At 40.0% G+C, this 23,062-nt stretch overlaps 1 protein-coding gene across 1 annotated transcript in view; it reads left to right on the plus strand.

Moving 5' to 3' along the window:
• Positions 1-23,062, plus strand: part of WDFY4 (WDFY family member 4) — a 126,601-nt gene that overhangs the window by 33,303 nt on the left and 70,236 nt on the right. The window contains exons 18-36 of the mRNA XM_009082915.1: positions 1,063-1,294; positions 3,211-3,362; positions 3,893-4,004; positions 4,118-4,308; positions 5,806-5,958; positions 6,355-6,428; positions 7,256-7,417; positions 9,096-9,187; positions 10,248-10,347; positions 11,055-11,260; positions 11,873-12,042; positions 12,408-12,533; positions 13,001-13,162; positions 14,418-14,539; positions 15,066-15,216; positions 15,647-15,885; positions 17,677-17,786; positions 18,728-18,919; positions 19,409-19,548. Coding sequence (XP_009081163.1) covers positions 1,063-1,294; positions 3,211-3,362; positions 3,893-4,004; positions 4,118-4,308; positions 5,806-5,958; positions 6,355-6,428; positions 7,256-7,417; positions 9,096-9,187; positions 10,248-10,347; positions 11,055-11,260; positions 11,873-12,042; positions 12,408-12,533; positions 13,001-13,162; positions 14,418-14,539; positions 15,066-15,216; positions 15,647-15,885; positions 17,677-17,786; positions 18,728-18,919; positions 19,409-19,548 — 2,886 coding nt within the window. The remainder of the gene's footprint in view (positions 1-1,062; positions 1,295-3,210; positions 3,363-3,892; positions 4,005-4,117; positions 4,309-5,805; positions 5,959-6,354; positions 6,429-7,255; positions 7,418-9,095; positions 9,188-10,247; positions 10,348-11,054; positions 11,261-11,872; positions 12,043-12,407; positions 12,534-13,000; positions 13,163-14,417; positions 14,540-15,065; positions 15,217-15,646; positions 15,886-17,676; positions 17,787-18,727; positions 18,920-19,408; positions 19,549-23,062) is intronic.

The raw sequence follows: 23,062 nt of genomic DNA on the forward strand, positions 1-23,062 counted from the left end.
GTCTTCTAAATGCCTTTTGGGACCTATATCCATTTCAAGAATGAAAATTTAATTTAATTTGCCTTCCTTCAAATGAGACTGAAACTCATCAATAAAACTAGGCCTAAGCATTGCAATTGATTAAAGAATTCACAGCAAACATGTTTAACATACAGCGAAACAACTCATGTAAATAAAAGAAGCCTTTGGTAAATAAAAGATTGTCCCAGTGCTGGGGCCTCTGACATGATGCATCCTGATATGTACAGTGAAGAAAAGATTGTCTAAGAAGTTAGAAATGCACAAAGGTTATTAACATTACCAAAAGGTGTTTTGGTTGGTGGAGCTGGGGGTATGGGAGGGGGTTACTGTGTTACATCAAGTCTAGTATTTGTTCACTCAAGTATCAAGTCTTGTCTCTTGATGTTGACCAGCCCTGTCTCCTACATCTTAGTAGTCAGAAATCAGTAAATGCTGAGTCTCTCTCTCATCCTGACATCAAATTGCTAAAGGTAGGGCTAAGCCCTGAAATGCAACATAGTTTCTCTCTACCAAGAAATTCCAACTACTTGCTATTAGAGCTGTCCACATTTAAATAAAATAACAGACTCAGTTTAGGAAGCAAAATCCTTATTTTGATACTGAAAATAAACAGTCCTATTTCCTAAAAGGTGTTGCTGTCACTGAAGCTAACTAATACACTTGGACATTCTACACTCTTCAAAAACTGGTTATTCTCTAGGTACCAGTACAAGGTGTGGTCTGTAACTTGTCTTTGTGAAGTCTGAGTTGTGAAGTTCAGAACAGGAAAAATAAATCTGGGGTCAAGATAGGGTTTTCTTTGCCAGTACTTGAAATTATTTTGACTGTTTTTTTAACAAAAATTAAACTTAAACATTCCAAAATTCTTGTGTTTATGATACTCCTCAAAGTCTAATTTCTACACAGTAGTTGATAATTGCATTGCACAGCTGACTGAGACTCCAGTGAGCAAAGAGGCAGTAGGCAGTGCCTTACAGGGGCAAGTTCTTAAGGCACTCTGAGTGTATTGGGTTCCCTCAGTGAATTCTTCCTCTGTTGCAGATGCAGTACTTCCAGCCCTTACCAGGTAGCTGTATTTCCATGGAACCCTCTTCCTTTATTGATGTCTATGGGTACATAGCTACTCCTCGAATCTGGAAACAGAAGTCCTCCTTGACCTGGCGCCTTGGCCCTACACACTTGTTTGAAGAAGCCATCTCTGTGGAAACCATGGAGGTGATTATTAAGCTTGGCCCACAGTACTGTAGCAATTTCCAAGCAGTAGAGCTTCAAGGTATGTGATCTTGCTCATATCCACCACTATTTGTTTGTTAGGTCAATTCTCTTTATATTCTTATAATCTGCTATTAGTGTTTCAACTGTGTCTAGAGCTCACTCTGAAAGCCTGGGAAACTGCATTACTGAGTGTTGTACATCAGGATCTTGTAACATACTGTGAACTGGGAAGAAAAAGAAAGGCAGGAATCAAGCAGCAGAGATGAAAGAGTAAAGAGGGATAACATGTCCTGAATTGCTAGATTCTGATTTCTGTTGGACAAACATTAAAGCAGCAGCTTTAACTGATACATTCTGCCTTTACAGTGCTACAGGGGGAAAAAACACGGCAGAAAAAGAAGTACTGAGTTTAATTGCAAATGCCTGCAGAGTAGGACAGAGCACAGGGAAAGAAGGGTAGGGGAATGAGTTACATTCCATTTAATAAAGAGGCTTTTTAACTAAAGTGTATTACTAGCTTCAATTATTAAACAGGCAGACAAAACATTTCAGTTATTGATTACTGTTTGTTCAACAAGTAGTGCATTCACCTCTGTACTAGAGCTTGGGATGAAATGGGATGGCCATCTCTTGTTTGAAAAGAGCAGAATAATCTCACCTGGTGATGCTGAAGCCTGAAACAAAGTGAAAAGACTGGCTGAAAGTATTCCTTCAGAATATTGTCTGTCTACACACAAAAAATCTACAAGGCAAGCCTGGGAGAGGGTTGTTGAAAGAGAAATTATGTCAAACTACAGCTCTAAAATAAAAACATCACTAGTAGAAGTCAGAAGGATTTGATTCTTGCAGTATTGAGTCTTTATGAAGTTGGGGTTCTTGTTCTCTGCACAGTACTCTCCAGATGAACCTAGTACTAATCATGGATTGTGGCCATCTGACTCCAGTGATGCAGGGAAATCACAGAGCAGCATACAACATGTGGTCTCATAATTGTGAAATGATCCTGTTCTCCTCCTGCTCTCTCTACTCCATCAAAAGACCCCAAGGAACTCGTCAAATGGAAATTATGACTTTAAAAAAGTTTAAGCAACCCCCCCCAAACTATTATTTATTCCTTAAAATGGATTTATTACCATGTTGCAAACAGCAGTATGAATTGTTTCAGCAGTATTGTGTCCTGTCTCGCCACTATCTCATTGCTTCTCACTAATCAGCAGCAATTGTGTGCAGGCTTGGCCATAAGCCCATGTCCTGCTGGAAGGGAAATAGGTGACACAGTCTTGGGGCATTTACTTCTAGTTAATTTTCTTTTTTTTTTTGCCTAAGAAGGGCTGTGCCACCAGTAAATAGTTGCATAAATCAACTGTTTTCCCTGTCTATGAAATTGTCAAAAATACAAGATTGAATTTGTAATTTTCTAATAAAGCTACATATGGGTTTTCCGAGAGTGAGCAGGAATAGAAAATTCTTTAAAGAAATGCACATGAGAATTTCATACAGTCATTAAACTGATGAACATGGTACTTTTTAGAAGCTTCCTACATGTTGTAAGTTGGTGGCTCTGAACTTTTGCCTCTGTCCTTTGTCCACATGACTCCTTGCTCTTAGTAATCCCAGCAACATGGAAGGCCTCTAATATGTTTTCTATGCCCAGAAAGTTTGTTTATATCGTGAGGACAGAGAAGGCTTTATTCCAGAGTTTCCTGAGCTTTATGAGATACTGTGAGAGGATGTAGAATCTAGACAAAGCACTAACCAGAGGACACAGCCAAGCACATCTGCTGTTGGTGCTTATGCTGGCAAGCTGCCATGGATTGTGTTGCAAAGGGTGAAGACTTTTTCCTGACTATAGTTAAGACAAAATCAAATCCTTTTCTAAACTTCCATTTCCTCCAGTTATTTTTCCTCTGCCTCTCATCTCGCATGTTGAGCATGCCAAGTTCCTTCAGATGTTCACAATCTCTCTTGTTTTAGGTGAGGACCAGTACAGTGGTCATAATACTGCACCTCTGGTGGCAGAAGAGAAGATTTCTTTTGGAATCAATGCCACGTGCTCATCTCTCACTACAGTCCAAGACATAAAGACCTCCTACAATGAAGTGGATGGCAGGCTGATTGCCAAAGAGGTCACAAATTTCCCTTGTCTCTTCCCTTGTTCTCTTGTTTCTCATCAGTTTCCCAGAGCAAAGTTTGTAACTTTGTCTTAGTTGTGTACCTTCAGTGACTTTTTTTTTCAAACTTTTCTTCTCATTCCTTAACTTCATTCTACTCATGGGTTAATTTTCATTTGTGGAGAGGGATAGATTAGGCAGTGTGAGCAGAATGTTAAAAGCATTTCTTGAAACAGGAACAGAAGCCATAGTTTTGAGGTCTCATCATAATTTGTTTCAGTCTGTGTTTTCTTAATGACTTCATTAGGACTTTTAAAATACTATTCTATCATTCTTGCTAATGCCAGGCCTACTGACATGTGAAAGTAGTGGATTTGTATGATATTCTAGGGGGGTGAATATTTGTCCTAACAAACGACTAAAGAAGATGGTTTTCATTGTCTAAAAGTAACAAAACAATCTGAAATATCAGAGCATGCATTTGTTACTTTTTGTCTCCCCAGTACTACAAAGGTTTTTCTGAGAATGTCTTTTATCTGTTTTAGATTGGGATCAACTCCAGGGACAGTACGACTCCAATATACCTAGCTAAGAATATTGCTGGACACCTCTCAGGTTCCTTGCGCACTATTGGGTCAGTTGCTGTGGGCCAATATGGTAAATGCATTATGCCTTAATGCTTAATATTTCTTAAGAGTTAAGCTTTTCTCTCTCCAGTAACAGATTTAGTCCATGTAACTTCCTGGTAGAGTAACACTGTAATTTCCTAGGGGTAAGAGTCTTCCAGTCCTCTCCAGCAGCTACTAGTCTGAACTTTATTGGAGGCCCTGCCATTCTCCTGGGTCTCATTGCTATGGCCTGTGATGACCACACCATGTATGCAGCTGTCAAAGTCCTGAACTCCATCCTGAACAGTAGCCCGTTGAGTGAAAAACTGATGAGGCACATGCATGGATACCAGGTAGACACTCTTTTGTTCATTCATTCTGGTTATAGTCTTTCCCTTGGAGAACTTAATCCCAAAATTTATCAATGGCAATGAACCAAACATATCCTGGATATAGGCAGTTGTGGGTGGAACACTGAAAGTTATGAGATCTTTGAGAGGTGCTTACAATCTCTGGGAACTTCTATGAGAGTATATTTGCGGATGGGAAGGTGAGAACAGATGCTTCTTGGTCAGACATGACCTAAAAACTAAATAAGCCAGTGAAGCAGACTTGAATGGCCTACTCTTCACCTTTTGCCAATACACTTGATCCCTCCCACAAAAGACCACTTCTTAGACAGGTTTTCTTCCTCCCTTTGGCTCACCCAGCCTAAGATTCCTTTTTACAGACTGCCCAGTGTAGGGCCGACAATGAATTCCTATAGCTCAGTCTTCACTGTGTATTAGGAATTGTGCTGATATAAATAAGTGCTGTCTGAATTTCATTGATTAGATCTGTCCCAAATTCATCTTTCAAACCTTAAAGCTGTCCAGGTTGAAGTTTGGTTTTATGTAAACTCTATGTATGTAATATGGGATGGATTAAGGCTCAAGCATGACGTTTCAGTTCAGTATCATTTACTTTATGCTGTGTAGGCTAAGCAGAGAACTCTTACGGAACAGACTCTTTAACATAGAAAGTTCCAAACAAGACTTAACATTAGGGCTTCATGAATGATTTATTACCAACTTTCCATTTTCCCAGCTGGCAAGTTGTTCATAAATTGATCACGATTCACATGAGTATATTTATCCTTCTTAGATATTGCTTGCCCAATCCTTTCTTGTAGGTGAATGTCAGCCTTTACATTGTGTATGAGCTGTTCCTTTGACTTTATGCTAAACAATGTTCTCTCTGTGTGACTGGTCATCATATTGTCGTGGAGTGCTTTAGCTCTTTGTTTGGATGTCTGAACCCTTTTGGGTTTTTTTAAGACCCAATTAATAAATGTGCCTTGATAGGTATTTTAAAATCAATGTGTATCCCTCACAATCTGTTCAAAATGTAGTGTCTTTCTGAATGTTTTTCTCACAGTATCAGGAATTCATTAGGTAATCAAAGGTGGACTCAGTTGAGAAACTGGCAATGTTTCACAAATTTCTTTCATTTGGAGAGATCAACCTTAATTCTTTTTTAAATTAACACCATTTGCAAGCAACCTAGAATACATCCATGAAGGATAGCATAGAATGCCTACTGTGGTTATTTATAGTTATATTTGTATGTTTCTTTTTGTCAATTCCATTTAACATAATATGGCATGTATTTTATTCCTGCTCAATGCCACAGAGTTGTTAAGCTCCTTCAAAAACTTTCAATTACTGCACAAAATTTTATGTCTGGACTGAAATCTGACTGCTACAGCTGAGCAAACTGCATTCATCTTGAATTAAAAAATAGTGTTATGTGTTAGTTTATAAATACAGATTTATACTCAGCAGATACTTATTCAGTCTTCTTTTTTTCAGTTGTTGACCTATCTATTAAAGAGGAAGACACAGCTGTTAAACCACAGGATTTTACAGTTAATGTTCTCCCTAGTGGGCACAGCTGAACTTGGCTTTGAATCTTCAGCCATCAAGAATTATAGTGCATTCCAGTATGTTCTCTGCAACTTTGAGGTAAAACCACTGATGTTACTTTGTGGATTTGGCTGTATCAAAGATGGCTTTATAGTATGAGGTTTGGTTTGTTCCTAGCTCCTCCTGGATCCAATATTTGGGATGGGGTGGTGTGTTGTGCTTTTCCACACTGTGGCACACCTGGGGAGATGGTAGCTCCCCAGGTCTGCAGGAGTGTTTCTGCAGACCCAGAGGGGCTGCTCCTCAGGGCTAGCTCTGGAGCAACAACTGCCTGTGCTGGCAGGGATTTCCCAGTGCCTGCAGCTTGTGTGGCAGAAACACTGAGAATTTATGATGTTATCCTCCTTGACCTACTTTTTACTGTTTCTCTGCCACAGGTACTGTCCTCTCAGCTCAGAAAAGCAGTTAAAACTTCTGCTTTCCTTTGTCTTTCAGCTTTGGATGAAAGCACCAGAAAATCTTGATCTTGCTCTTTTTTCCCATCTTGTGGAGATCTTGCAGTCCTCCAGGTATACAAACTAGTGTTTGAATCAGAAACCTGTGGGACAAGCTCATATGTAACCTGAAGCTGGAACTGTGAAATGGATATGAAGGGTCCAGTCCTAGTTGGAATCAGTGGACTCTGGAAGTGAAGCTTTCCTATTTTGCTTCTTCAAGCCTAGAGTTAGTGATTTGATCAGTCCCTGTGATGACTGTGGGGCCAGACTGGGCAAAGATATCTGGTGACCTGGTTCATGTGGATCCACTGCTGTACAATTAAAGTTTAAGTGTGTGCTGAGGAGGGGAAATACGAATGTTTGAATTGTGTATGAAATAATTTAAAAAAATGCATAATTGAAGTTGTGTTTAAAACAAAAACATGTCACAGGAAGACTTTTTTATAACAGTATACTTTCTTAATCAGCTGGACTAGAGCAAAATGTATCTAAAGAGACATAGCATGGCAGAGGGGCTGAGTAAAGCAGGATTCACTCTTTTTTGGCAGCAGAAAGCTCTTTGCAGAGCTGTCTGGTGTCCCTTGCTGAGTTTTACAGGAATAGCATTTATTACCACCAACTAGCTGCTTGAAAATTCAATAACGTTTTCTTTGAACTCAAAATGCAGCAGTTTCTGGGGGAGAGGGCAGAGGAGAAGGGTACAATACACAAAGAAGTCTTCAGATCTCCATCACTGACATGTGTTCAATTTGTCTGACAGTGTTTGAAATTTTGTCAAGGCAACATTAGAAGCCAAAGGTGATAAGTATCAGTGCAACCTGAGAATCCTTTTAGCTGAAACTCAGCAAATTTAATTCTTTCCAGTAAAAGCTTTTAATAGTCCCTGTGCTTTTTTACAGAGATGGATGTCAGAATGTTGCAGTTGCCTACCAGGTGCAAATGGTGCCCAAGCTTGTTTTCCTTTTCAATGATCCTGAAATCAGTAACTCCAGGATCACTGTGGTCTGCACTATTCTCTCCCATCTGTTGCAAGGATACTTTAATACAAGGGATGTTCTCAGGTAACCTTCAAGTCTACAGCTTTTCCTCAGATTGCAGATGAGCTGTACTCCTGTTTGTGTTGTAGAAAGCCCAATAGTAGAGCTTCCCTCACCTCAGCTTTGGCAGAACTCCATATCTTTGGCAACTGCAGGATCCCCTCTGATAAAATACTTTTTCATGCCTTAAAACCAAAGTTCAGTCCCATCTTTTATTTGTGTGAAGATGGTTTGGGTGATGACTCTTACAGTGGTGGCACAAATAGTTCTGCTGGTACAACTGGGACCACACAAAGTCTGTACTTAATGTTTGGTTTCATTAAAACCTTGCCCTATCACTGTAGTCTTACAACTTGGCCCCAGTGAACTATGTACCCAGTCCTGTTGGTTTGGCTTATATCCCAATAAAAATCCTTTTTGTTGTGTTAGTCAGGATTTCATGAAGCAAAGAATATAAATCCTTGTTCGCTCTTCACAGAATGTAAGCACTGCTTCATTTTTTATCCCCAGCCTAATTGCATTGGCTTGTAGCCTGTGAACTGAGGAAGGTCCACATAGTGCTGTCTACAGCCACCTAACTCCAGGGAAATCCACTGCACAGATGGCAGCTCTGTTTCTAAAGCTCTGTTTTTGATAAAATATAGAATCAGAGTTGCATGTCAAACCTGTGGTCTCTGCAGTCAAACCTTAAGTTCTGTTGAAGAGTATGAGCACCTCAAAAGGTTAACTGTGGAGTAAGATTATATGTGAACTTACTGCTTGCCAGGTGTTTTGTGGATATATATTCTGGTATGTATGTGATATATGTTAATTATATGTACACTCCTACCCTGGGGTTGTATGAATTAGCCTATTCTTTTTCATACAGGTGAGAATAGTGGATTTAGTATGTCAAATTTGCTGTGTTGCAAGCATTGTGAATGAGCATTTTTCTTAAAATATCATTATTTGTCATTCCATGGTAATTTTATTGGTCATCAGGCCCATGAGAGCTGCGCGAGTGAACAGAGACAGTCCCTGTCCTTCTAGCTGCAGGACAGCAGAGACCATAACAGGCTCTCAGTGGCACTGATAGGTGCTGGAGTTTCTCCTGGTCCCAGATTTTTGATACATCTAATGGGAATTGCTATCTGGACCATTCCTGCAGAACAACTGGTGTTCTGTCCCTTAAGAAATTCCCTTCTTGTGGGCAGGAGGAGGTTATGCACTTTCACGTCTCTGTCACATTACTCTTTCTATTCTTGGAACCAGGTAATGTGTTAAAGCAAACTACAGGTGAAAAGCGGTTGCCAGTCCTCCTCCCTGAGTACCTGCTGAGGTTTCTCTGCTCTCCTCTGTGTTTGGAAAGCAAGTGATGATAACAGAGATACCTGAATCCCATGGGCAGTTCAAAATATTTTGTATGAACTGGGTGCTTAATTTAGTATTGCTTCCTTATGATGAAAGACCTTTACAATAAAGAGACAGCGATAACTTCTTCCATAGTGGAGTATATTTTACTTGCATTTGTAGCTAGATGGCCTTTTAATTTGATTCCTAGTTTATGAACTTTTCATTCCTGTTTCTGCAGCTACTAGAATTTCCAATGATTGTTGTTAACAGCCAGTGTTAATGAGTATTAAAATTTGTATGTAATCTTAAAATAGTTAAATAAATGTCTTTCTCTCTGCTGACTGAAACTGCTTCCCTCTTTCTCTGCAAGGATTGGCTTGTTCCTTGTTTACACTTTGAAACCTTCTTCTGTGGATGAAAATCAGATATGCCTGGATGGTGTGGCTGATATGCCCAGTGAAGGTGAGGAGCTACCTTTGGTGTGTGTGTTCTAATATATAGCTACAGTAGTTCCCTGCTTCCCTAGGGCCTGGTGAACCCTAAATATAACATAGTGCTTCTGCCTTCAGTGGCAGGAAGAGACACATGTCAAATGACTTCATCTAGAAAGGATCAGGCTGCATTGAGGTAACTTGAAATTGTGGGGAAAACTCAGAGGTGACCTGAAATTGTGGGGAAAACTTAGACTGCTACAAAGGCCTGATATGAAGAATAGTGAAGTGACAGTAACTTCACTGTGTATATATCTGGGAAGGCCTAACCTATTGTTAAATCCTCCTGATAAGGGAGTTCCTGTTTTGTTCTCTCCCTGCTAATAAGCCAGCAGTATTGTGGCTGCATTGTCCAGAGCATACACAGTGTTAGATTTCACACATATACGCAGAGATGAAGAACATTAAATTGAAATTTCCCCCAAGCTAACCTACTGGGCTGTTACAAGGAATAAAATTCCACTGTGCATCCTGGATTTTCTGTGAACACTTTGCTACACTTACAGTTGTAGCAAATAATGTGAAGCTCTGCACCTTCTAAAATATTTGTGTATTTATATTAGGTTCATGTAGGGGAATGTTCAGTCAGTTGGATCTTTCATTGTGATCTTTCTAGTTGAGGCTATATAGGTTATTGCAACTCTAAACAATAGATCATATTAAGGAGATGCTGTTAACTCTAGTTTATATGGGGAGACATCACAGCTGGGCAATACAAGATTGCCTGTTTACATTTCCCTCTGCAGTTGACCTGAGATTGGGATATTCCTGTGGGATATTGTTCAACATGTAGTCTGGATGAGTTTTAAATAACTTTAAAGTGAGGACTTTAACAATGTAAACACTGATTGTTTCTGATATTAGCAGGAATTTCTGTGCCTAAAATCTGATGTCTGCATCTTTTTACTCTACAAAAAACTGATATAAGTACTTCCACTGGGCTAATTTGGTGCAAACAAGGTTGTTCATCAAAGCAATGGAACATGTGTTTTGTCTCTTCATTACTCTTTATTACTTTCTGATATTTGTAGCCTTAAGCCAAACATCTGGAAAGACAATCTGGCTTCGAAACCAGTTACTGAAGATGCTGTTAGATGTAATGCACTCAGACAAACTTCATCTGTCCTCTGAGTAAGTAGAACAATTTAGGAAGGTATAGGTAAGTTTCAGGATTCAGAGCTACCTTTTTGTCAGTGATTTATCTGGCATTCACACAGCTGTGTGATCTGATCATACATCTGGTACCCATTTTGGAAAAAGTTTAATGTTTTTAGAAAATGTTGTGAAGGAAGAACTTGGATATTAGTATTTCTTCTGCATTGCAAGGGTTGAAGAAATCCCAGCTGTCTTTGAAAATCAGTTCAATGTAATGTGAGTTTACTAGCACCTCTCTATTGTAACCATGAGCATGCAGTTACTATAGTTCTACTTTGTATGACTGATAGGCAGATTTCATAGTGCTGGGTGCTGCAACTGTGCACTTTCATTAGTTAACACACCTTGGACTTCAAAATTAAAACTAAACTTTTGGATTCCATGGGTTGAATGACCTAGTCTGTGATGTAGTTTACCTCACTTACTGACACTCTCAGAAGGAGATTCATCTTTGTTAACTTTTTTTGTCTAATAGTAGTATAAGGCTGGATTTAGTGGGAATTAAGTGACTTCAATTGTGTGGATGAGTCTGTTGTTAAATCTTTGTAATTCTGTGTTGTGCTACACCTTTAATCACATTTTTTTCTTCAGAAGCTTGAAACTTCTAAATCACTTCGAGATAATTTTAAATTATACCCCCTTTCTGTTTTCCATCATGTATTTTCATTGTCTGTTTGTCCTAGGGAACAGGAAAAGACATTTTTGGCACTGGGGCCAGACTGGTTTCTGCTGTTCACACAGAGCTACCTGCACTCTAGCACAGTTGTGCTAGGAATCAAGCTACTTCTGTGCTTCCTCCACAATCGTTTGCTGCTGAACAAATTCAAGGAGGGGATAGTGGCTGGGCGCTGGCTGGAAAACAGCTCTGCAGGGTCGAGTATTCTAATGGGTATGTGTTGCTTTAATGCTCCCAAAACACTCCCTTGATCCAGCTTGGTGATAGAAGATCATTGAAGTACATGGTAGGAGAATTCCCGCTGCTCTCAGTAGACTAAGATTTGAAATTACCTTCTAGGGCAAGCTCGTCCTGGTACTTCAGCATTTATGTGCTGAAGAGTGGACAGCATTGCTTCTCCTTTGGATGACAGTTAGCAATTCTGATTAGCACTTGCAGGGAGATGGGCCTTTTTGAGTTGCACAAACTCAAGTTGATAAGCCTGTGAAATGTTCCGATGTCAGTGTCTGCTCTGAAACCTTTTGTTTCTTTAAGATTTGTTCTCCTTCCTTTTTGATAATTAGACCTGTGGTTCTGAGAAAGGGAGGGGAAAGGAAGGAGAAGAATTCAGGAAGAATCTCATGTAACAGAAGTGATAGTGGGATAGATTATTACCTGTTAGTCTGAGGAAGTTTTTTGAACTGTCAATATTGCAGCCTAGCAGAGTACTGAGTAGCCTGAGACAGAGACAAATGAGGATAAAGTTGTGTCACTAATTTTTCTTCTGATATGACATTCAATTTAGACACTTCTTAATATGTGTTTTCCTTTTCTTTTCCTTTCAAGATAATTTAAAAACTTATCCTCCAGGGCCTGACAATGGCTACTTCTTGATTTTTGGGTTTTCTGTGTTGCAAAGATGTCTGACTGATCATGTCCACATCCCTGAGATCTACTTGCTTGTGGCAGAGCTCTTTCTGGCATCTCCACAGGCTGAACCACCTGAAGCAGTCAAGGTATGAAAAAAAATTGTAGACAAGCACCTGAAGTTGCTATTGCTTTACTACTTGAGCATTTTATGGCCTTTTCTGTGAGAGGATTCTAAGGCAAGTTAACTCTACTTGCTTTTTGTGATAATAAAAATTAGTCATTCGTATTTTTTAAATGAAGTAAGTCAACTTTGATTTGAGAAAATTTGTGTTTGGAACAAACTTGTTCATGCAGGTGCCAAATGTTACACATTGAATAGGAGAGGGACAAGCTGCTGGAGGTGAAGATGTGTTGGGTTTGTTTTTTTCTGATTGGAGAGAACAGGTATTGTTCTTGATGTGTATCATATATAATTCTCATCTCTTCTTGAAATATCTCTTCTCCTCTGTAGAAAGATCTTGAGTCTATGTTGCAGTGGATCTTGCAGCACCACCTTACAGAGAATGTCCTCAAAACTGGGCTGTGTTCAGAGGCAGCTGTTTTACTGCTGGAAATGGTTAGATTCACTGTGGACAAAGTAAGTGTTCTGTCGCAAGGACAGTCCAGTGTGAATGGCAGAATAAACTGCTCAAGCATGACAGATGTCAGTAGGGATCTTTGCCTATAATCCCTAGTCCTCCCCTGCCCTCACAGGGTAGTGCTGAGTAGTACAGTGGGCATGGACTTCAAAGGGTCAGAACAGCTATTGGCCTGGTTATGTCACACATGATGTGATGAATTCATGTTTAAGAACTTCTGAATACAGAGATGGATTTTACCCACAACAGTATTCTTTTTTTTTTTTCATTCTTGTTGATGAGGATATGACTGGTTGGGTACATCTTCAGTCTACAAGCTGGGGGTTGGCTGTTTGTGACTTGCCTGACTTTTCCATGGCCATGTCATGTTTGCTTAGTTGCTTAGGAATACCTAGAGAGGAGCAGAGATGAGCTTATACGAATGAGAGGAATGATGCCTTGACCAGATGCACTTTTGTCTGTTCAGCCTATTGCAGATACAGAAGCTTCCTGGGAGATTGCCTATCCAGGGAACGTTATCCAGTTTATGTGTTTGATCTATCACAGTTACATTCAGGACCCTGTGTGGCACTGTCCTGACTTCTTGAGAACTTTGGCTATGGTTGCTTTCCATTCAGGACCACACAAGGTACGTGTATATGAGCCAGCACAAGCCCTTCAGATAGGAAATTGATTACCACGAGAAAAAAAATCAATTTCAAGGAGAGTAGGAATTAAAATGTATTGCTGTCTGCTTCCACAGGGAGGGTCTGAAGACCTTTTGACTCCTGATGGTCCAGCCATTGCTGAAGGGAAAGGCTGTGTTGATGCCTCCTCTCTCCAATTCCTGCCACACCCTGCCAAGAAACAAGTGTGGGATTTCGTGCGAGTCCTCCTGATGGACAGTCTTCTTAATGTCCCAGCAAACAAACAGGGGCATCCACTTGAGCTGCTTCTTGAGGTTTCTCCTATTATCAGGCTTTGCTACTCTACCTTGAACTGGGGGTGGAAGGACAGGAGGTATCCTGCTAGTGGCCTAGTAAAAAAAATGTGCATACAGTGGTGAAAGGAAAGGACTTTTCTGCCTCCTCTGCATTAACATGAACTAAGAAAATGCTGCCCCTAGACAACAGAAGAGGCATTTTCCAGGCAATGTTTAATATTGAAGAAAGGCATGAAAGAATTCCCTTTTCCTTAGTAATACCTGCCTGTCATTAGAGCAGCCCTTGAATTTGTTAAGAACAGAAAATTTCACATGGAGTATTCTGTGTACCAATTTTTGAGGTAGCAGTTTTCTCTCAGTTCTCAAATAAACAAAAGAAAAAAACCCTGCCTCCACTTTAGGCACAGGTTAATACAGTCTGTAGCAGCTGAGTTTGGGTTATGGATTTCAACCACTCAAAACACTGGAAAGAGTCAGAATAGTTTGAAGAAAGGGAAAGTGAAAAACTTAGGCTACAGCTCCAAATTGTCAATAGTCCCAGGTATCCCAAATGTGAGTTCTGATACAGACTTAGCTTAGTAAACCAAATAGTAATGAACGTAAGCTTGACTGAAATTGTAATGAATTAAGTCATCTTGTGGAGAAACAGTTCCCTGAACCTGCTAAATGCAGCTGAAGTTTCTTGAGGACAGGACCTCTTGGGAAACACCTGTGAACCTACATTTTGGCCCTTTGCAAAACCTTGTTTCTCTTCAGTGTGCAGAGGGCAACTGTGCTGGGTATCAGCTAGAGGGTGTAGTCCTATGTAAGATTTCCAGTTTTCCCAACTGGGGTATGAAATTCTGCCATCTCATCTGTTGCCCAGTAGCTGTCCACACATTCAACCTTGCTGAAAGTGAATTTGAGTCTGATTTCCTGTCTCTTTTCCTGCTGTGCTAATTTGTTTACTCCCACTATATAGGCTTCTCCAGAAGATGCCACCAGTGAACAGAAGAGACACTTTCAGACAAAAGTTTTGCTGTCTGCTATGGATGTCTTCCATGTTACCAGCCAAGGCGAGGGGAAAACAAGACCAAGAAGTGAGTGGTGAGAATCAGATTGTTAACTAGCTGGTATTTAGCAGGCAGGTGTAATTGCTAGAAAGGTTTGGAAACAATACCCAGAAGTTCTCTCTTGCTGTAGGCTAGGTTGCATAAATTACTGTAGTTTTATCAGTTTATCTAGAGAGGCTTTTCACTTTTTTCTCTCTTTTTGAGAACAGATTCTGAATATTAAAAAGTTACTACCTAGAAAGAAACCAAGATTTATCCTTGAGTGCTTCTGGAAACAACCCCAATAACTTAGTTGTTGCTGCTCTACTATCTGAATCATCAGTTGCACCGGTCCTTCTTTACATTATTTGGTTCCATCCTTAAGACAGAACTGTCATTTCCAGTCTGAGTAAGGTGTTTCTTCTAGACCTAGATTTTTCTTAGGCACATCCCAACTCTGAGACATTGTGGCGTGAGACTGTTCCTTCTCAGCTCTGACAACTTTACTTATCACATTTTTTTTTAAATTCAGCTTATTTTGAAATAATCAACCCTTTTGTGTCCTCTCCAGGAAGTAGTGATCTTCAAGGTACTTCAGAATCAGCTGCACCTGTATCCATGATAAATATTGCTTATTTTGCTCAGAAGCTGATTGAGAAGCTGAGCAGCAGAACATTTGCTGCTGACCCCAAGCAAATCCTGATCTTCATAGCCAAACAGATTATGTGGGTGAGTGACATGATCTTAATTTTTTTTTCCAACTGTTAGCAACATACTGTTTCACACTGAGGTCATGACACTGAAGTTCTCAAGAAGATGGTGAATTGGTGATTTTTATTATTCCTGTTTTCTTGCATGAGCACATAGTGGCTCTAAATGATAATCAGAGATAGATGGTGCTCGGTAAGGAAGGGATAGTTAACTCTTTCTGCCACTGTCTGTTTGCCATGTTCATGTTGCTGAACAGGAATGAATTAATCTCTTCCACAATTCTTGAAACTTCAGCAGAAATACAGAAAAGCTGAATTTGTATCTATCAGGTAATTCAGGGGAATTTTGCTGAAATAAGTTTGCCACAGCTTAATGAAGTGGGAGGAGTGGATCCTTGGGGAGAAAGTTTTGAGCACGCCAAGTTCTCTGCTGTTTTGTGTTTTCACAGGTCTTAGAAAGCTCTGTTTCTCCAAAGGAAGTTTTCCTCAGTACCCTGTACAGCTGTTTAAACAGAGCCATCCTATACTGCTTATCCAGACCACAACAGTCACTGTCTGAACAGTTTAATGTCCTGAACACTCTCAATGTCCTGCAGGAACACTGGCAGATTATTTTTGCAGCTTACAACTCAAATAATAATTTTGTCATCTGCCTAATGCATTGCCTTTGCCAACTGAACTCGGGCAGGTACAAATGTTCATCTCAGTATAACTTTTGTTTACATCTCTGTGCTGTATCTATGGCAGGGAGTGAGGTGGGGGAGATTTCACAGGACTTGGGCAATACTGATTGCAGGGAATCACTAGAAGCTGAGATTGAGCTGGATCCCACATTTCCACCAGCCTACTCACTTTGGAGTAGTAACCGGTTAACCAGCTTGAGCTGATTGCAGTGAAGCTGGTTCATAAGCCCATCAGTAAATTGAGAATCTGGAAGTCTTCCTGGGATGTGGGCTAGAATCACTCCATGAGCATGCAGGTAGCTGTTCTCCGAGACATCTGCATGGGTTAATATATTTCTGATCTGGCAGCTATTCGTGTGTGGGTACATTTAAAACATATATAAAAGTGTGCATGGATCTTGTGAATTGTTCTGTTGTTGTTACTTGGATCTGAGCTGCAAAGTCCTGGTTGCATTGCAGTTGGGAGTTTGGCCATTGACTTGGGTAGGGTTAGAACATCCATACCCACTCTGCTTGCTCTTCTTACAGATGATGATGATGTATCAGGTATATTATTGCTAATGTAAGCTGGGGAATTATTATGGAAACTTAGGTTTGTGAAAAAAGCAAATATTGGCCATTATTCACTATAATGATGTTTCTTGTTTCCATGAAAATGTTCTGTACTGCTTAGATGGTCTGAATTGAATCCATTAATACAGTATCACATCAGAAATGAGCTGCACTTACTGAGGTCTTTTCTTGGTTGTTCTTATTCCAGTCAGATAATAATTTCCAGGCCAAAGCTATTGAGATAGTGTGTGGATTGCTTGTATGTAGTAAGAACAGAAACATTTTTTAAAAAAATAAATTGCAGAAGTGTTTGTGTTATCCAAAAGCACAACATAGCAAATCCAGAGAATCAGATTTGTGGTATCAGAAGAAAATCAGAAATAAAAATGGCAGCTTTGCATGCCCAAGAAATTTGACTTTCCCAGGTAGTAGGGCCAGTTTGCAGCTGAAAGAACTCAGTATGTTACTAGTGACTCATTCTGCTATTATTGACAGTAGTGCTGTGATCAAGTCCAGATTGTCTGGATGTCTTAACTGAACTTGTTGTATTTATTATAAGTATTGTCTTTTGCCTACTGACTGGTAGATTATCTGACACGTCCCCCACTCCCAAAGCAGAGCTAACTCATTTTGGCCGTGGTGATGTTCTCAATTATAATCACATCTATATGATACTAGTATCATGGTGTTGAAGTTTGCAGCTTTTTATGCTGAGTGCTTTATAAACTGAATGAACAATAATGGATGCAAAAAACTTAGAGTAAGCAGCTCAGGTGCAGGGCATGGCAAGACAGTGCTTCCCATGTAATGGCAGATATCTCTAGTGAAGAAATTCAGAGCAAAGAGATGACATACAAGATGCCCAGGGGAGGTGCAAGACAGCTGGAAGCAGACTGGCTACATCAGTACAGCCCTGTGTTCTAGCTAATTGAGATGAATGGTAGATATAAGTGCAGTAAGAAGTGCAGGGATAAGGCATGTACAACAGAGTGAACCATAGGATCTTGATGGCTGCTCCTTGACTTTGAAAACCAGACTGGCATTGGTTTAATTCTCACTTCCTGTGAATTCTGCAGAATTATGTGATTGGCATAAACCCTCGAGCCTGAAAATACTGATCTACTAAATGAATGAAATAGGAGTGGATGTGTAGAAACACCTGTAGTTTTTTCACTGTTCTCAGTTTGTTCTAAGTCTGGTTTCCTCACATGCCCTCCTTTTTTTTTTTCTTTTCTTTGTCACAGCTGTTCAGAAGGTTTTGGGGTGGATGCAAAACCAAAGCTGGCTTCTTATCACCAAATTTTCCTTGCACCCAGTGAAGATGAAAAGGGCAGCCTGCCTACTCCAGATGATGGTAATTTATGGCACATGTTGCCTGTGGCTTACAGAGCAGGAAAGTGCCTGACCTAGGCAGTTATCAGAGCAGCTTGTGCAAGTGCTACTTATTTCCTCTTCAGTATATAGGCACTGTAGGCAGAGAAAGGGAAGTTGTGCTAAAAAAAGGACTTGTGTTTGCATCATGCCTTTTTATTCAAAAGTCACACCTAGCATCCTCAGGGGTAATGGATATCAGTTTGGTGATCTCTCCCCCATGTTCTGGCCAGTGTCAGTGGCCACATACATACTATTTGTAGTTCTATTTCTTTTTTTTTTCAAGGCTTGTACAGAGCTTATGTCTGTCTATTATACACAGGAAAAAACGTTTTCTCTTGTAAGAGTAACATGGGAAAAATTTTGGGTTTAATTCAATGTGGATCCTGTCAGCTGAATCCTACAGCAAAACAGTGCTATTTTTTTATTTGTTAATACCTATTGGCTTGGTTATGATGCAACCAAGTAAGTCTGGTTTGAAGAGAACTACACCAAAACAGCTCAGCACTTCCTTGTAGAGCATCCTCCTGCTGTGTCAAATTGTTTCATGGCTTGGTTACCTTCACCCCACCATCTCTAATAATGTTTGGCAATATAAAGACATGTCCTTTATGTGCTTTAGCATTCCATGTACGATAACATCATCAAAATTCTGATGAGGTGGTTTTCCAAGGCAGAAAACAGATTCATCTGTCACTTCTACCTGTAATATTGTAAAGGAAATGTCCTGCTGTTTTCTGTATTAGGCTATCTAGTCTGGCTTAGAACCTGTGGAGGCAGTAGACAGAAAAGGAACAACTCCACTGACTACAGCAGTTACTCTAGATCAGATCTGTTCCAAATTAGATGCTCTTGCTTTATCTGTTGTTTGACTCGTTACCAAAAAAAAATGATTCTCCATTTGTAGTTTTGTTTGTTTCCTAGTCCGTCAGGAGATTCTGAGAACAGTAGAAATCATCTGGAAGCAGCTTATTTCTCAGAGGAGACAGGCTCTGGAGGACACTTACAAGATGGATCTTTCTGTGAAAGGAAATGACAATGAAAGGGACATGAAGATAACGGAGATCACTCCTTTATGGGAAGAAATTATGACAAAAGCTTGGCAACACTTGATAGGTCTCTGTTCTTTTATGGAACACTCGTAGTAAGCAAAGACATTACAGTAAATGGAGTGCTTGATGGAAAGCCCCTAGTTCCTTGGTTATACCCTTCCTCAGCACATCACCTCCTAGATAAAGCAGATTGTCAGTTTCTCTCATTCAGGCCTGTGATTACTTTCTGCGTCATACCCCAGCCCTTCTCTAATCACTTGCAAGAAAAAGAAATCTCCTTAGATGATTGTATCCCATAGGAAAATTTAAAAGTGTGTCGTGCTGCAGTGATTCAAAGTTCATGTCTGTGTAATGAAACCAATCTATGGCAGACCTCTGTTTGGCTTTTAAATAAAAACTTGAGATGTGCTAATTCTTCTCTTATAAACAGAAGAACAATCCATCTGGAGTGAGTCACTGCCATGTTGTTGTATCTTGCGTAATACAATCTCTCTATCTTCCCACAGGCTCAACTTCAAGTCTTATGAGCTTTTTTGTCTGTTCTGGCCCACAGCATCTGAAAAGAAGCTTCTGCAGAATAAAGCAGGGTCAGGCCTGTCACAAAGCAAGCACAATTCGTGGAGTGAAAACCTCTCTTCAGCTATTAGGCTCTCATCTGGCCGAAACACAAAGGAAACGACATGCAAGTCAGAGGTAACTTTTGCTCTTTGTCTTTTCTGGCTCAGTCACTGGTGTGCCTTTTATGTAGCTCTGGAGAGTTTGCCTGGATTTGGGAGGCTTCTGGGTATGTCTATTGGTTGGCATGTTCCATTGTAAACTGTATGCCTATTGCAGTTAAGGTTCCTTTTCTTAACTGCTGTAAATAATCACTAAGAAATAGCAACCTGAAGAACTTCTGTTGGCAGCCTTACCTTATCGCATAAGGCCTAAGTATTGCACTTGAAAGGAAAAACCTAAGCAGCCCATGTATGTTTGTGCTTACAGGGCTCTGCTTGGGGCAGAGCAAGGTGAGTAAATACTGACTTTACTGCTGCTTTTGACTTACATCACTTATGTAAACCTTGTCCTTCAGACACTGAACTAGTAAAAAGCATCAGGTATTATCATAGTACTGTTCTTTCATGTTCTACTCTATGTGAAGTATTAGTGGTCCAAGTTTTAGTTTAGCCCCTAGGGATAAGGAAACAAGTGTTATATAATCTGTGGATAGGTTTGGAGGGTATGCATAATTCCTATTGTCAGCAATGCAGCTGAACTACCTTTTCCATGTATAAGTTCCTCTTTTGCTGAGAGAGAGGGCAATTTCCATGGGTTTGCTGGGCATTTGTCAAAAATACAAATACAAAGCACCAGGTAGATGTTACCTGTGTGAGTGTGTTAGGGCTAGAGTAACTAGCTATATGGCAGGGCAGAAGTACATTGACAGAATATTCAGAGCTTTAGACCAAGCTTGTGTTATTGCAGTGCTCAACATATTAAGGTCTTCTTTCTCCTGCTGAGGAGAATATGTGTCTGTTACAGAATCACTTTAGGAGGTCTTAACCCTCTACCTCAAGCTGTAGTAGATTGCAGCTTTATGCCCCATGATGCTTGGTTCACTTCCAGGTGTGTTGACCAGAAAGGCTATGATACCCAGTTAATGTGCCTGATAGTACCTTACTGAGCTGCAAGTGTTTTCGTAGCATGCCACAGCATCCTTCTCATTCCTTAAAATCACTTTGCTGCTTAGAGAGTGAGCAAGTTCTTCTCAGGTACATATGTATACTGTGATGTCATACTACAAGAGCATCGACTATTTGCCCTGGGGTCTGTTTAATTATTTTTTAAAATTAATTTTGATTATTACAGCTGATTACACCTCAGTGAGCAATGTAATTGATATTTGTAAATGTATCCCAAGGAACATTTTGTACAACATGCTTTTTGCTGTTGAAGGTTAAAGACTCCGTTATTGGTTTTTCCCTAAATATGCCCACATCATTAGTTCCTCCAGTGAAAAGGTTGCCATCTGGAAAAGGCAGCACGGAGACATTATTCAGGCACAAGTGCATGAAATTGGTGTTTCTACATCTTCTGTCTCTCTTCTGCAAGGAGGCGGCTTGTAATTAAAGGAGCTGGGTTTGGAGGAAACATTACTCATTTGGTGTTATTCCTTATCATGTCAAGTACTGACAGCTCCATAGCTCTGATAAATTGTTCTTCTCAGTGAGATACAAACCTATAGTTCCAAATGTTCTCTACTCTTTTCTCCCCCATTCTCCCTCCAGCCTGTCTTTCAGAGCTTTATGCACTTTTTAGAGACGTGAAATCAAAGAGGAATAAAGTTTATTTGCTCCTTTTCTTTCATACATTTAGATTTTAAAGTTACATTAAAATTTATATTAAAAGTAAATGGTATTTGTGCTTCCCACTCATTTTTTGATGCCTTTGGTAGTCACTTACTTAAAAGGTGCTGTAATGTAAGTTTGTATAATTTTCTGTGTCTCAGGTGACTTCTGTATTCACTTGGGAAAGTGATCTTTAGATATTGGCCCTGTCTTCACTACTGCTAGTTATGGATGTGTGTCCTACAGCAATAGGCACTTGATTGAAACATGCTGATTAAAGGAAAAGTAACAGTATGAACTACACAGTGAGGGTCAAAGACTTTAAATACCATAGTAAGATAAAAATATTTGCATTTACTGAGAGCTAAGCATGGTTATTCCGAACTGAGCAAAACTTACTGAGAAGTTCAGCCAGGATTTCAGAGCTTTGCCCATATAGAAAGAAGAAATGGGCTGGTTACTGGGTTAGTAATTTTATTCCTTTATTGACTGAAAAATCAACCAAGAAGTTGAAGCAGAAGTAGCTTTTGCTGCAGATTAAAACAGACAAGCTCAAAACACTCCTCTTGAAACCATCAACTTTTTCCCTGCTGTTATTTACAAGATAGCAAGAGTGCTTTGGTGGCCCAGTCCTCAATCTGGAAAAAAACCCAGCAAAATTCAAACTATTCACTCCAGCAAAGGATCAGGCCCCATGTTTCTGCTGTACTTTCACTTACGTTCTCCATCGTCAGCAGAGCCAATTTCCTGCTATTTGGTGGCAAATGTCAGACTTAGCAACCAAATGCATCTGTGTTTTCTACACTGTGCTATCTCATGCTTTGCTCAGGGCTTTGTCTGGCAGGCATGATAATTTAGAAAGGAGAGTGTAATCACGTTTCTGGTAATAGAATGGCAATGATCTGCTCTCATAGCTGCTATTCTGTACTTTCTCAGAAGGCTGTGTAGACATGCAGGAGCAAGAGGAGCACTGTACAAAGTCAGATTGTTTGATGCTTACAGGTGACAGACTTGGGTAAATTTGTCAGCAAGGAGGGTCTGTAAGACTCTGAATACAGTGCCAAATGTTTCCAAATCACTGACTTTTGTGTTTCATAGTGAGCCTTTTGATCTCTTGCTCTTTCTCCTCCCTTCTTCTCTTCTTTCTCCTCCCTTCCTCTCAAGTTTTGCGGTCAAAATCTAGGATTTGTGTTTAATTTTTAGGTTAGCGATGACTGATTGGTTTTGATATATTCAACAAACTGCAAGAGCAGCAAAGGACCACTGTAACAGCTGAACTTCAGTAAACTGTAAAACAGTCAACAGCTTCTACCATGCAGTGTCCTGAGGTTTTTCCTTAGGATGAGTGCCCGAGCAAGGTTGCAATCAGCATACTCCTAACTCCTGTAAGACACCCTGCGTCAGAGCTGTAGATAGGGTTGTTATTCTTTACAAGAAATGCAGAGCCTCCTGAGTTTCACAGGAGCCCTGATCATGCCTGTCCTCTACTGGTCTGGTTCATTATAATCCCCTACGCCAGAGGTCCATATAACTTGAAAGAATTAAATAGAAAAGGTGTTCTTAATGCCAGACTTCGGAATCAAGAGGTTAACAGAGACCTCAGAATTTATAATTACAAACTCAGAAACTTTATGATAGGATTTTGGTCAGCAAGCATACACTAGTGAAGACAGCTGGAGATACAATATCTGACCACCTTTGTGCTGCCTTGTCACTCTTTGCAAAAGAATTTCTGCCAGTTAAGTGATGGGAGAATGCAGCCTTTGAACTGTAAGGGGTTTTTAGTAGTTTGATGGATAGCTTGGTTTATACTCTGCTACCCTTAGTGTATGCAAGGTCACTGCAGAGCTATCAGAAAATAAGGCAATTAATGGTTTAGC

Source organism: Acanthisitta chloris, unplaced genomic scaffold (genome assembly GCF_000695815.1).
Source record: "Acanthisitta chloris isolate BGI_N310 unplaced genomic scaffold, ASM69581v1 scaffold8379, whole genome shotgun sequence".
NCBI classification, from domain to species: Eukaryota; Metazoa; Chordata; class Aves; order Passeriformes; family Acanthisittidae; genus Acanthisitta; species Acanthisitta chloris.